Below are 16,186 nucleotides of genomic sequence, written 5' to 3' on the forward strand. Positions count from 1 at the left end.
AAACCAAGAAAATATGACTGGTGAATAAACTGCAGTTTAGCAAATACTGTGAGGTTTAAGATACTGCTGCAATACAGAAAAATCTACTGGACTAACGGGAAGGGGAGGAGTGTTCTAAAAGCAACCCTAACTAGTGGAATACTGGAGAGTCCTGGAAGACAAAATGCAGTTAACACACTCTCCAGAAAGAAGAGAAAGTAATTCACGCAGAAGTAAAAGCACCTCCTTAATACAACCAATTCTTGAAGGCCATGGCTAGTTGATCACCACCACAAGGAACAGGCTCAGCCATCTTTCCTTTAGAGGCAGGAAAACAGGGAGTAGCTGACAGCTGACAAACCCTTTAGGATGCCATGCACTTTTGTACCACCAACCTGGCAAGTTACCAACAGTCCAGGTCAGCTTCTAATAGACCTCAGAAGGATTCCTAAAACTGCCATTGGTCTGATCATGAAAATGAGGCTACTGAAGAGTTTTAACAAGCAGGATGCATTGCATCACAATCAAATTACAATATTTTACAGGGAGAAATAATGAAGTATTTCTTCATACAAATAATACTCTGGCCTTTCTAGGGCTAGGCAAAGGACCATTACTCACTCACCTCACCTGAAGTGTTTTTGCTACACCCAAAGGCCAGCTAAAAGCCAGGAAACATTTTATTTTCAATTGGCTTTTATTTAGGACTAAAGATGATGTCATTTTATTTCCTATGTTGCACATGCCAGGCACTTCACAACAATAAGGAAAAGCTCTAGTTTTTGCAGCTCAGTAATGCTTTGGTTTTGTAACTGGAATTGCAACACTACACTCAGAAACTACAATTACAAGCTGACAGCTCTGTGTAGCTCAAAATGTACATCTTGTGAATTCTAACTACTGAAACAGATACATATTTTACAAAGTGTCACATCCTATTCCTTTCCATACCCTCACAGTACACAGATGTATAGCTCTGGACATCTTTGTTTTATTACCTAATTTTGCCCAAGGTTTTCTAACCACGCCTCTGGACTTAGAGAGAAATCTCACTTTAGTTGTGTTCAGCTGTGATTAAGTATTTCCCTACTTCACTCTGAGTAAATTAGCTTCTCCTTCTCAATAAAGTGGAAATCCATTAATTCTCTCTAGCTGCCCATACATTTTATGTCCAGACAAATAAAAACAAGGAAAGCAACGAAACATGTAGGCTGGATACGACAATTCACCAGTTCCCATAACTGCAGCACGTCCACGCTTATCATTATTCATGTAAGTTCCTACTTTTAAAGTACAGGCTACCAAACAACAAAAAACCCCACCCAAATTGCATGAAATCATCTGAGGCTTTCGCTCAGTATTTCCCTTGCTGAGTTCAACAGACTTTATTTCCTGATCTTCAAATAATAACTAACCTTCAAGAACCAACTAATTGCTCTTTACGCAGGCCCATCACCACCTTGAACTAGTCCCCTACCACGTCACCATCACAAGGGACAGTCCTGCCTTTCCTCATTTGAAACTTCGACAGTCAGAGCAACGACCTAACCAGACTCTTTACAAGGCTTCAAGTTCACTAAGGAAAGACAACATGTGCCAACAACAGATGCTCAGAAACAAAAAGAACTGCCCATGTATTTTCCCTGTAGGTCTCTCTCATAACAGGCCCCCATCAAAACTGGATTCCATAAACATTTGTGTCTATCCAAATAAGAAAATTAGCAGTTTCAGAACAAAGACCTCCTCAAATATAAACTTTGCAGCATAGTTATTTCATCCTGCAAACCATCCAGGCAGTAATAAGTAAGTCCCATAACACTACAATGTTTCCAAATATAAGGATAAACCAGAGCACTCTTATGTGTTTCCATTTACCTGTCTTATAAAGAAGTCTCCGTGGATTAGAGACACAATGCCAAAGTTTGTATACTTAAAAATATGATCCATCAGCCACATCATCTGTCGGACAACCTGAAAAGTAAAACAAACAAACAGTTTAGTAAATATTAGTTGCAGAGAATTCCATATATACTGGTCACATTCTTCTCACTATTGTAACAGCAGTAAAACTAGCAAATATATAGAATAAAGTCCTTTATGTTCCAAAGTATAAAGCAGCACAGGTGCTACACTTCTCCCTCAAGAGCAGGATTAAACAGCTGCCTTTTTGTAATATAATATACAGGTCTACAATATCAGCCATATGCTAGAGTTATTTCTACTCTACCTTTTCACACAGGTAGTCTGATGCTTCTTATTGACATACTACCACAGTTTTAAGCCAGTTGCAAGCTAAAAGTATGTTCAGTGTTTATGTTGAAGTACACAAAACAACACAGTTGTGTATTTGAAATCTCCAACTGAGAATTTAATCAAATCCTGCTCCTTGTCCCAGCCAGGCAGCACAGTGAAAAGGTAAAAACAGATGCTGAGCCACTAGATTCACTTAGACTATCACTTCTTTCAGGACAGCAAAGGCAGATCCTTTACCTGTTCAGTATTTTGAGATTTAAAATAGAAGAATTATTCCCAGTGAAGTAAGTAACAGAATGGAAAAGCTTCTCTCTCGAGGTCTTTCCCTTCTATTGCTCCAACATGTAGATTTGGAAAGGGGTAGGAATTGGGTCTCCTAAACTGAAAAACCCAGTGTCTCTTATGTGCCCTCAAAAACAGACCAGGATAGTTGCCTTAACTCTCCCCTGTGTTATGAGGCCACACCAAGAACCGATTCAAGTTCATTGAAACCTGAAGTCATGTAACACAGTACTCTTCCACTTAGCACTATCAAAACATGAAGGACCATGACATTGCTCTGGTAGTCAGATGACCATTCAAGCACCTTCTGCTTTGTATCTTTCAGTTGCCTGCAACACATACTTTGAAGAAAAGACAGCAAGAAAGTAGCCTAAGAAATAACGATTTCCTCTAGAAAAACCAATGTATTATTCATGTATTAGTCAATTACATCTGCTACTACTACAATGTACTCTCCGAACACCAGAGCCTTGCACAGCAACTGAAATACTCCACATCCATGCTTTCAACAGTATTTCTAACAAAACAGCTTGACAGAACAGTTTGAAACAGCTTTTACCTGTTTCTACATCTTCATATGTCTACAAGGAATTTTTAGAAAGAACCAGATTATATTTTATGCAAGAATTCTGTTTTGAAAAGCAGCTCAATAATTTTCAATTCCTATCTAGAACTGCACATATCTGTTAGAGTTTCTTCCAGAGAAATCTAATTATCTCTTTGAGTGCTCTGAATACCTATTCTCACTTTTGACCAAGAAGATGTAAATGAATCATGGGGTTTGTATCTGGAGAAAGGTAACTGTCACATCCCCTTTTCCTTACCTGTAAAAAACTGCAGCCAGATGCTCAGCAAAGTGAAGTGTTTACTCGTGTGCAAGAACATCCCTGTCATAGAATATTTAAGACACTTGATAGCCTCAGACGTATAACTGATCTCCCAGCAAACTTTGAACAGCACATTTAGAAGCTAGCCAGCCTGACCTAAGAGCACATGAAGAAGACCTAAACTTTTGTGGGGTTTTAATGCTACCAAGTACTAGACCTTGGATGCAAAAGCACCCATTTCTGGACCCTCTAGCATAACAGGAAACCACGTCTGAGAGAAAAGCACAGGTCTCAAAGACATGAAAGGTTCTGCTTTGGAAACAAGCATCCATCTCTTTTTCATGACATGCTGGTATCCTCTCCTGTCAATGGTATTCCTTAGTAAATGGTATTCCTATACATCTGAAGGCACAAAGGCACACTATGTATTTGTGAGTGACAAAAGAAAAATTAGCTCCCAGGTGCAACTCCACACTTGAGACAAATATTGGTGAAATGGTTTATCCTACAGCTCTCTCCAGGCCTGTGTTAAAGAGAAGATAGGATCTTAGAGCAAAAATTCTTCTCTGCAGATATTCACATTCTTTCCATTTCAGTACATTAAAAAGCCTTAGGGAGGGGAAAAAATAAAAAAGAAAAGGTGTGCCCTAAGGACAAGAGTTAAAAAAGGCATCACTGAGAGGTGTTACTGCTCCTCAAGGCACTACAGTGAGTTCATGTCCATGCATCAGCCCAACAGTGACAGGCTGGTGTGGGGAACCATATCCTTTGACAAAAACACCACCAAAATTTCACTAATGACAATTTAGCCTTCAGCAGTACTCCAGTCTGTCAGTGTTCATCTACTGCTTTGGCCTTTCGACAACTATTGTTCTATGATATCAAGCAGAAGTTAAACCAACAATCCATTTTACTGGAGGAAATAAGCAAGCTTAGTATTATCTGCTTCTCTGAAAAGAAAGTATGTCTTTTGAGGAACCAACACTCTTCCCGACATGCTCTATGGCAATCCTCGAGGAGGAACTCTTGCCCAGCAATGCCAGTGCTTCTGCCCTACCATACCACTTTTTATCATCTTTTTCTTTAGGTGATGGTAGGTTTACCCTGGAAGCTGATCATTGCTCTTCAGAGTCTGAAGTCCATCTCACCATGTTTTAGGTGACACAGGGCTTCTAACAAGCATCCCTGGACTTACTTCCTCAGTCTTTCTGAGAAAAAGTGACATGATTGTGTCACAGAGAATTGTGACATGCAAGTTATAATTAACAGAAAACATACAGGCAGTTTGCTGTGTGTGGGCTACAAAGAGATGAACTGCAGAATCCACTAATCATAAATCTGCCTATAGGCCTTGAATGTGGCAAGAAGCACAAAGAAGAAATATTTTTACGTATGAAATCTAAGACATGAAATCAAAAAGGAGTTCAAAGAACAGGACACAATTATCTTGTTTGCAATCCAAAGGCAAACTAGATTAATGGATATTCATTCTGTTCTACTCCCAAGGGCAGAATAGAGGACACTGCAAGATATTGGTGGTGACTCTTCTATTTAGTATCCTCAGGAATGAAACGTGCTTATCAGATGAGTCTCTTATCACTTGCATTTCAAGGAGGTTTAAGCAAAGACATTCAGAATTTTTAAGCACAGACTCATAGTTGTTTATGGATATGAAGAATTTTTGGATGTCATTTAAGGTCCTTTTTCTTTCATCCTTCCTGCTTAAATAAGTTCAGAACACAGAAAAAGTTTTGCCCAATTATATGAAAAAATCTAGTTTCCTCCTATTCACAGACTCACTTTCATTTCCCTCTATATAGATTTCATAATGAAGCAACCTGGATAGACTGACTTTCATCTGTAAAGCACCTCTAACTTAACAATGAAACCTGGGAATGTATGTCTTGAAATCTGCACTCAAACAGCTGCAAGCTCTACCTTTTTTGTCTCCACTGCACCCTTCCTGGCACTGCTTTCTGTTCTAAGTAAGGAAAAAAAGCCTCATTTATCAGTCCTAATCCAGTCAGAAAGCAGTAATAGCAGCATTTTTACCTACTCCTCTTTGTTAAACACATAACCTTTCATGTTTAGGAGATCACAACTAACTTACTAAATTTGTTTTAACACTTTCACAAGAAATCAGAACAACTTCTGAACTATATAAAAAGTATAATTAGTCACTTTTGCTTCACTTGAAATCTTGCTGTGTGGTCTCTCTTATGGTAGCATGTATTATATTAATCAAACATCACCAGTCCAATCCTGCCATAAAAATTCTAACTTTAGCTAAAGTTCCACTTCCCTGATAAGAGATCAGGGGTTTTTATTCACATAAGTGAATCTCAAAGACCAGAAATATTTTAGCACATGTATTTTAGCTTACTGCTTATCATGATTAAATTTGGTTAAAACAGATAGGCTACACTGTAATTTGTATGTAAGATTTTATAAAACACTAAAAAAAAATACCATCATGGCTCTCCTAGGAAACATTGTCAGCTTGCACCACTGTTGCAGTAGTCAATCTCACTACACAGAGAAAACACAGAACTTTCAACAGAACACTTCTGATGTCTTAAATTTAACTTTTTTGAAAGCAGCATAAATGGTAAACAGATTATATCTGTTTTCAGTCTGTATTGACTGGCAAAAGCAAGCAAGAAGGGACTTCCCTAGGGGTGCCCCTGCACCATCACTGCTGAGAGGACACCTTTGGAAAGCTGTTTCACTTGTCATATGCCCTTCTGTGTGAAATGAGTGAGCCTTTCACCTCTCAAAATGCTTTGAGACCTAAAATGAGTTGTCTAGTGGTAAAGTCATTAGGAAGTAGCACAGCTTAACTCTCCTAAAGAAAATAAAAACAATTATTGAAAATTATTATCTTGCTACTAACAGATGAGTACCAAGTTTGTCAAGGACTCCATGTAAAGTTTAAACTGGATTTAAAGAACATTGACTAATTTAAACAGTTCCATACTGTGCAACACTTCCTTTTTGGACAGGGAGGTTTATTTTTTTTTCTCCAGTACTTTCACAGTCACTGCAAGTAAACACAATTCTTTTCAGAAATACAAAGCATGGAATTTCAAAACACCTGATTTAGCAAGTCCTAGCAAGGATAAACTATCCTGACCTTCCTCATTATTTTTAGCCACTTGGATTACTCATGCTATATTCTAAGCAAGTATTGAAGCTCATACTGTTTAAATTCTTTACTAGCTAAACCCATGAAAGCTGTACCAGGCTCTGGACATGTGCATTTCAAGAGTAATGATCACAATTATTTATGGGAAAAAGAGTGATTTTAAGCATTTTCTGCTTTTCTAAAAACACACAAACCTAATAGTTTACATGGTGAAGATTACTTGAGATCTCAATGCCTTCACCATTTTCAACACCTATTACATTCACTGAAACTTACTCTGTCTTGACTGAAACTTTCAAACTATGGAATCGAACAGGATAAATCTGACTTATGTATAATTTGGGGTACATACACGATTTAATAAAATTCTATGGTATTTATAACGTCTTGGACATGAATGGTCAAGATCATATGCAACACATATCCACAGGACTATGCCCTTGCAGTGATAACAGAATCATAGAATCGATTGTGTTGGAAAAGACCTCTGAGATCATCAAGTCCAACCCTTGGTCCAACTCCAGTCCATTTTCCAGATCATGGCACTCAGTGTCATGTCCAAGCTCAGTTTAAAAACCTCCAGGGATGGTGAATCCACCACCTCTCTGGGCAGCCCATTCCAATGCCTGATGAATCTCTCTGCAAAGATTTTTTTTCTGATCTCCAACTTAAATTTCCACTGGCAGAGCTTGAGCCTGTGCCCCCTTGTCCTATTGCTGAGTGCCTGGGAGAAGAGACCAGCCCCCACCTGGCTAGGACTTCCCTTCAGGTAGTTCTAGACAGTGCTGAGGTCACCTCTGAGCCTCCTCTTCTCCAGGCTAAACATCCCCAGCTCCCTCAGCCTCTCCCCATAGGACTTGTGCTCCAGTCCCTTCACCAGCCTTGTTGCTCTTCTCTGGACCCGCTCCAGCACCTCAATACTTTCTGCACTGAGGGGCCCAGAACAGAACACAAGTTGTGGCCTCACCAATGCAGAGTACAGGGGAAGCATCACTGCCTTGAGCCTGCTGGCCACGCTATTTTTGATACAAGACAGGATCCCATTGGCCTTCTTGGCCACCTGGGCACACTGTTGGCTCATGCTGAGCTTCCTGTCAATTAGTACTCCAAGGTCCCTTTCTGCCTGGCTGCTCTCCAGCCACCCTGTGCCCAGCCTGTAGCACTGCATGGGGTTGTTGTGGCCAAAGTGCAGGACCCAGCACTTGGCCTTATTGAACTTCATCCCATTGGAATCACTGATATCTTTATGACAACATTCTCCTATGAGTAATTTTCATTAAGGGAATTAAAGAGTTTATTCTGTCATTCTACTCACTTGGGTACAGTACAGAATACCGCATATACCCAACTTTCTCAATTTCAAAAGAAATGAAAGTAATTAAGAGTACTTTTGAAACAGCCTGCTGTAGGCCACAGTAGAAAGAAATGAGTCTTTGCTCCACCTTGAGTAGCATTTTCATACTTTCCTTTTTGAGTTTGGTTTGTTTGAGAGGTTTTTTAAATTATTTTTTAAAAAATCTGCTGTCATAAGTAAGATCTGGAAAACTTTCTAAAAATGGTAGATCACTGATGAAGATACAGTGTATACATAATCTATATTAATATGCACTAGACAAAACAGTGCCAGTTACAACTTGTGCACATGCAACAAAAAGCAATTGTTTCCTTGTTTCTCCACCCTATGATCACAAGAAGACAACACCAAGATGTGGTTTGTTTCCCACTTTTATAGCCTAATCACAGACAACCCCCTTCTTCCTGTTTTGTACATAAATTTTGTTTCCTATTTAGATCCTATTCTCTAATTTCCACTCCTTAGACATGAATTTTCTGAACAGCAAAGCACAAAACCATTTTCATTAGTTGTGCTTCTTATCAAGAAATGCTTAAGAGTTTGTGAGATAAGAGCTCAAGCAATTTGGAATTTAGCTTAGTTTTGGGATGCCTTCACTCCTACCAAAATTCCATACACAACTTGCTCCTAACTTTGAGAAAAAATCCATGCTGGAATGAAGTCATAACCAAGAAGGTAGACCTTTGTTGTTTTGAGCAAAGTTGGCATGAGTGGCACAAGGGCATGAGGTGAGAGGAAAAGGTCAAGTGGAGGATTACCAGCCAGGAGATCTGTTTCCCTATGTTACCCCAGACTGGATGCACAGTGACTCAGCCTGCGTTTCACCTTCTCAAAGACAACCTTTATGGTCTAAGACCTGTTATGGGTTTAGCCAGGTAGGCCTAAATTTAGCTTTTAAATTTCAGCGTAGGCCTGGGACTGTCAGTTGATTTGAGCTGGGCTGAGCTAGCTGACAGCTGACTTCTTCTAGCCAATAGTATTCCAATACTATATTCCCACATCATCTCAAAGGGGTAAGAGCAGTGTGGGAGTGGCTTGGTCAGCTGCTTCACAGATGTGGTCCCAGAAGGGACAGGAGGCCCAGGCCCACAGCACTGGCTCACCACCATGTTATCTTAGGGAAGTAAAATGTTTGTTCTTAGTCTTACTGCTTAAGTCTGTCTTTCTGGGAATTGAGTCTCTGGAGTGATTTGTAGTTAGAATGGTAGAATTTGTGTTTACTGGGGAGTTGTTATTTCTAACTTGTGTGTATGTTATATTGTAGTTACTCTTTTCATTTTCTCTTTTCTGTATAAATATATATAGTCAGTTTAAGCATAAGCCTAGTTTGAAGGGGTTTTTTCCCTTTCCTCCCTTTTCTCGGCGGGAGGAGGGAAGCTCTGACATCTGTATTGGGCAGTTGGCATTTTGCCAGCTCAACCCAAGACAGACCTGCTCCAAGCCACTGGCTGCCACATGAGACCAAATCTAAACAAGCTTCCTATCCAGGGTCTTCAGATTATTTGGTGGATTGACACCCCAAAGTCAGCCATCAGTACAGCACACAGATGGGAGCATTCCCAAGGGAACACAGAGACACTCTCCCATGCCCCGGTCGTAGCCTACCGTGCCTTTATCCTGAAGGCACATCATCAGTGTGCAGACGTCACCCGTTGCTTGATGGTTCACCAGCACCATGGCTTCATCTTCTGACACTGCTTTAACATCATCACCCCATTCCACTACTATTAAAAACAACAAAAATAAAAAAGGTAAATTTTAGAATGAGCACAGGGAAATTTTACTATCAGCAAAGCAATAAAGACATCACACCCAGACAATTATAATAAAGAAGCCTACGTGCTACATGTCAATTTAACTTGGCACATAGCATCAGATAGGAATATTAGCAAGACCATTTTTTCAAGCAGGGTGTGTTCAGCTTAGTTCTAAATTGCATGCGCAGAATAAGAACAAAACAAAAATACTCTACCAGAACATGTGCACAGATTGATCTTTTTGTGTCATTACACCATTCTATATTTAGGGTCTCAAAATTACATAAGCTTTTGACCCAGCTTTCATACTCATCTACCTCACCTCATTAGATGTAAAAAACCCCACTTTGTTGTCAAAAGGGAGTTTTGCTGGCTCTTTTTTTCTTTTAAACTTAGCAATTTTGTTTCATTTCAAAACTTACTATTATCCTACTCTAGTAAAAGCAAAACAAAAATCTGTAGTTGGATCTTTAGGTTTAAAATGCTACATTAAACAAAGTCATTCAAATCTAAGCAATTTAGCTATAGGCAAGAAAGTGGGTTCACAAAATGCTGCTCAGATGACAGAAACTATTAGTCACTGTTTCACAGACCAGAGACCAGATGCTTCAGTGGCAAGAATAATGTCAGGAGGAAGATGCAGTTGTTGATCATCCAACATTTACACTGACTGGCAAAACCATGCTGAGTAAGGAAGAGGGGTTAAAATCACTAGTCCATTGCCACAAAGTAACTAAGTGGAGGAGAGCAGACTGCCGCCTGAAGAACACAGGGCAGAAAACCAGAAAATGTGTGTTGTAAATTAAAGACTAGAATACACCTAATGCTGTTATTGAGGCAAAGAGACAACTGACTGGAGACTGGCTCTCTTCAATAAAATGAATTACTGCAATGCAGGGAAAAGGGAAAGGATGGACAGGCAGAGGAGCTCTATGAAGTCCCAAAAGAAAGATGCATTGTCCATGCATGCAGGATAATATTATCATTCTGTGTCTGTTCAGTATCTTAAGTGGTTCTTCCTGGCTCTTATTTTCAGTTCTGACAACAAAGGGAATATTTCACTTTCACTACTAAATCTTTAGTATCATTATAACAAGTCTCCAAGCAGTGAACACCTCTCAGGACAGGACAATTACTTTGTTACTATTTGTCTTTTAATACACAGTTTAACTGATGCAAAGGTAATAGGCAGGAAGCAATAATCCATGCATACCTTCCCTGTCCTTGCAGAAATCACACTTTTGAAAATTGCCACTTCTGATACTTTCTAATACTCCAAAATTAGCACTGAATTCAGACTTAAACACAAAGTAAAAAATAAAATGCTGCATTTGGTCACAAGCAGATAAAATCAGACTAGAGATATGAAGGTGAGGAGGACTATTCATTCCATAGTGCTCAACCTCCTTTCCCCAGGTAAGCCAAGATCCTTTCTTAATTTTCTCTTGGAAGATCTCCTTTATCCCTCTTCCTCACTATGTGCGAATTCCCACACCCCCCCCGCAATGTCCTCTCTAACTCCATGGAAGTTGGGAAAAGCTTGGATATGGCAGTCATAGTTTGACTGTGCTCCCTCCTTAGCAAGTATTTCACATACCTGTCTGTGGCAGTATCCCACAGGGCAAGAAACTAAGATGAAATGAGAACTGTTTTAAAGTGAAAGAAATCAACCACATACTCACTTGGAAATTATTGCTTCAGTGTCTTTATTAAGCAACCAATATACAACAGTCTTACTGAACTGTTGCTTTCTAAAAGTAATAAAAACCAAGTACTAAATACATCAAGCATCTGCAAAATCAGGTTTCTCACAAATAGTTATTTCCAAATAAAACTATTTCTAGATCACTCAGAGAAAAAATGCATTCCTTTACTAGAGATACTTCCCTGGAACATATCAATTTACAGTGCTAATCATTTCAACTGTAGAACAATTTAGAAAGAAACTATTTTTAATCTTCAAAACTGATTCACAGATCTAACTTTCTGAAGGATTAAAATAAAGTTTATGGATGAGAACACGTAAGCCATGAGAAGCAGCACTCCATTGAAAACAATGAAGAGAACTTAAGAAACTTAATTTGCTAGGGAAAAAAAGTACATTTTTAACATACTAGATAAAGACTGATATGTGACTTTGAAACTTTCAGATAGGCCCCAGCCAAAGAAACACAGGGAAAAAAGCTTCTGCTGTTACCTATTTTACCTACTCTTGTTAAATATATGAGACTATAAAACACAACCAGCTTATGATGCACTAACAAATTTCAGATGAGAAGTAAGAATAAGGTGGGCTCTGTTACCCCACTCCAAACACAAGGCAAAAGAAAAATGAAGTTCTACTGAATTCTTTAATTGATTTACTCTATTCATTTTCCTCTACCAACTGGACAGGCTAATTGCTCAACTTCTGCAACTCAGCTGACAGGTAGCAGCAGGTTATTAAGTCACAGTGAATCAGCTGGCCATTCTCTGGCTTCTTCTCCCTCTGTCAACTCTCCCCAGGCAATCAGGCTGTCACTTGTGCTTAGTAACACTTTATGGGCAATTGATTGACCTGATTATCAAGGAGAAGAGAATCACTTTGTGTAAGTCCTTCACGGAGTGTGTCTGGATCAGAAACAGAACAGCAAACCACAAAAGTGTGCAGACAACCCACTGCCATTACTATATTTTTTTAAAGAACTAAAAACCAAATCCTCAAGTATTAAGAATTTTAGGTTCACAGTGTCCCTTTAAGTTCAGTGGGGGGAATAATAAATACTTATCTTCAATTTTCTCTCCACACTGAAATTTTCCAAAGGAGAACCTTTTGCTTTAAGAAATACGCGCACTATTACATTGCTCCTCCACTGCAGTTGGAAACGTTCAAATCAAAACCTCAGCTGCACAGCAGCAGAACCAGCAACACTGCTTTGCTCCACTGTAACAGGACACTTCAAAGACAAATATTTGTCACTTGGAGGCCTGAAATCCTGCAAACATTCCTCCACAGCTTCTTTCTATTGCCAAAGCACATTTTCTAATGATACCAGTTCTGAGTCTACAACCTAGCAATAGTTAGATTTCTGCAAACACAGTTTAACACAGTAAAATAACATAATGGGAGGAAAGAGCAGGGAATCAGTTTAACATGGCAAGACAGAAGTGACTGAGCTGTAAGAGAGACTTCAGTTGTGACTTAGGGCTGTAAGCAAAAGGCTTCTCAGGGAAAGGATGAGGACAAGTATACTGGCAACTACATGAGCCCTAAGATGGAAATGTTTATCCTTCTCTCATGACAAGTCCAAGATCTAAAACACCAGGCAAATATTTCATATAATGAGCTGCAGACTTAGCTTTTTATGAGCTAATCCTTGCAGAGCTTAAAGAAGAAAACACAAGCAATAATTTCCAAAAAATGTCCATGTTTTCAGTGAACTATTAGACATCTAAATGTAGCTATTGAGAGTTCTCAGAACACTTGGCTACTTTGTAATCGTGTTCTTAATGTAACTGTGTGCATATATGCAATGCTATGAATAAATATTCAAGTGCTTTAATTGCAGTATGTCAGTAGATTTATTTTACACTTTTGAATATACCTGGCAAGAATGGCAGTTTAGTGTTTTATGTAATTGCCTAGCCATTAATATGAACAACTTCATTTTGCATACTGCATTTTAAAACCTAAAAAATGCTCTGAAATTTTGACCATCTCTTCTTTGCTAGAGTCAATAGTTTCACTATAGTCTGCAGCAGAAGAATTGGCAGACATTTTTCGTGGTATCATAACAACTTAAGCCCTAATTTATTATTTCAAAATGCATTGAGTTATAAAAGACTGATATTTTATGGCAAGGTCAAGGGAAGTCTTGAAGTGTTCCAATTACAGCTATTAAAAAACCCAAACCCATAAACAGCCAGGTTAATCACCTAAAAGTTATGGTATAAGTAAACACATAAAGATTTGTATGTCTACTTATTTGCCATTTGGATTTGAGTAAACACAACATTCACAACTCTCTCTAGAAACGGGAGAAGTTAAGAACTTTCACTCTAGAACCTTCCACAGAATCACAGAATGGGTAAAGTTGAAAGGCACCACAGGGGGTCATCTGGTCTAACCTCCCTGCTCAAGCAGGGTCATCCTAGAGCACATGGCACAGCATTGTATCCAGATGCTTTTTTGATATCTCCCCTAAGGGGGACTCCACACCCTCTCTAGGTCTTCTGTTCCAGTCTCAGTCACCTGCTCAGCAAAAAAGTTCTTCCTCATGTTCAGGTGGAACTTCCTGTGCAGGTCCAGTTTCTCCCTGTTGCCTCTTGCCCTAGTGCTTGGCATCACTGAGAGGAGCCTGGATCCATCCTCTTGGCAACCCCCTTGCAGATACTTAGGTAGACTGCTGAGGTCCCCTCTTGGTTATCTCTCATCCCTTCCTTGTAAGAGATGCTCCAGTCCCCTCATCATCTTTGCTGCCCTCCACTGAACCAGCTCCAGGAGCTCCGTGTTTCTGTTTTACTGAGGAGCCCAGAGCTGGACATGGCACTGCAAATAAGGCCTCACTAGGCCTGAGGGATGGATCACCTCTCTCAACCTGCTGGCAATGCTCTTCCTAATGCACCCCAGGATACCACTGGCCTTGGCCACAGGGACACACTGCTGGCTCATGGACAGTTTGTTGTACACCAGGACACCCCCAGGTCCTTCTCCACAGCGCTGCCTTCCAGTGCTCCCAGCCTGTGCTAGTGCACAGATTATTCCTCCCTCTGTGCAGGACCCTGCATTTTTAAACACATCCTCAGTTTATTTTGCCTTCTGATCACTTGTAATCACTTGCATCCATGACACAAGACTTCATGAAAGCTTATTCCAAGAACCTGCAGATTGGCAACACTTAGAACTGAACAGCACCACCTTTAACTGATCTCTTGGAAACCTGCAGCAACAAATAAACAGTGTTACTGAGAGACAGCCTCCTTTGTTCTTCAAAAGCCACCCTGCTTTCTAACAGAAGGAATGTTATTATTAGGTTCTCAACAGTGACTGCAACCCATGACAACCAGGTTTGTGTGTTTTAAACGTTCCTCCTCTTACTCAAGCATTTACATTTGGCAAGCTGCAATCCTGATTTCCTGTTATTCACAAATGACTCGGCGAGGCAGGTTTTAGCCAGAGCAGCTACGTACAGTTGTTAAACTCATTTGTCTCTCCTTTACGAATGGGATTCTTTGATAGCTGGCAGTAAGAAGTCCCAGAAGTGAAGCCAGAGGTTAAATACTACTTAGCACAATGGCTACACCATATTATTTTTTTTAAGATGTGCTAAAGATGTTTTTTGCCCTTTACAAAAAGGTTAAATCTCTGGGAATTGGTTGCCTACATCAAAAAAAAAAAAAAAAAGGAAAACAAACTAAGGGAAGTAGCATATGTGGCATACAGTTACATTTTATAGTTTTTTACTTTTACTAAGCATGGACTTTAGGGGTAGAAGGTGTTTAAGAACACCTATATAAAGTCAGACACACACTATGGAAAAAAGTAGCTCTTCCTATCCCATCCATTCCTCTCAAAATTCATACTGCCAAGGAAAACATCGTACCTTGTCTCTAGTTATACACAAGACATACAGATGATGAATAAAAGTACAGCACAGAAAAGGAGGGAAAGAACATACACACAATATCATACCTCCTTAAACACAGCTTCCCTTAACATGTTATTTTTTTGCTACTAAAGAATGCATTCCTCTTAAAAAAAGTATTTTCAATTTCAATGCTATTACAATATACATGTCTTTAGGTTATTATATAAATAACAAACATGTAGTTTCAAACAAGATTTTTATAACAAAAAGAGCATCTTTTACAGGTTCAGACCTTTATGATGATAAACTGACCTGCACTGACAATTTTTTTCCTTTTTTTTTCCCCCATCAAGGAAAACATGTATAATAGAAAAGTGAGACCATAAGCAGTAGCTGAGGAAGGGAAGCCTGAAAATAAAGAGAGATTGCTCCTACAGTACATGTTAATAAACCAAGGTTGGGTTTAAGATGTCCCGGTCACCATCTTCATTTTTCTCTGACAAATCCCTTTGCAGACCTCCACACTTCATTGTAGGAAACAACACAAATTTCCTTTTGCTTTCAGTTTCATTCTTCTTAGTTTCCATCCTCTCGTTCTGCAGTTTACAGTCAAATCTGCTTTATGGCAAAGAGGAGTTGAGCACTCACAGTATTTATTCTAAGTCCAGCCACGCTCTTACTTCAATTCACCAACAGAGGTGTTAAAAACAGAAGACAATTCAACAGAGACACCCCTGGCTCTGTCACCTTTCTAACCAAACCAAGAACCATGTTTTTCCTAAAGCACAGCAGTTCCTTTTGGAAATAGGCTTTATCAATGACTGCTTTCCTGGAATGCACCTTCAAGACCTCATGGGTACAGTTTACTTGAGTTCTATAATTCTCTGGCACAAGAGATGATGCTTGTGGCTGAACAGAAGGCTCCTTTTATCCATATGTGAAAGAGAATCAATAATCAGCACAACCTTAGCTCACCTTCAGGAAAGCAAACCTCTTCCACCGACTTCAGTACTGGCAATATT

At 39.4% G+C, this 16,186-nt stretch overlaps 1 protein-coding gene across 2 annotated transcripts in view; it reads right to left on the reverse strand.

Moving 5' to 3' along the window:
- The window catches only part of LPGAT1 (lysophosphatidylglycerol acyltransferase 1), a 69,894-nt gene that overhangs the window by 30,693 nt on the left and 23,015 nt on the right, over window positions 1-16,186 (reverse strand). For both annotated transcript variants that reach the window (XM_071578136.1, XM_071578147.1), the window contains exons 4-5: window positions 9,446-9,564; window positions 1,855-1,950 (exon numbers count right to left, since the gene is read on the reverse strand). In XM_071578136.1, the coding sequence (XP_071434237.1) occupies window positions 1,855-1,950; window positions 9,446-9,564 (215 nt within the window). The remainder of the gene's footprint in view (window positions 1-1,854; window positions 1,951-9,445; window positions 9,565-16,186) is intronic.

The sequence above is a fragment of the Pithys albifrons genome, chromosome 2 (assembly GCF_047495875.1).
Source record: "Pithys albifrons albifrons isolate INPA30051 chromosome 2, PitAlb_v1, whole genome shotgun sequence".
NCBI lineage: Eukaryota > Metazoa > Chordata > Aves > Passeriformes > Thamnophilidae > Pithys > Pithys albifrons.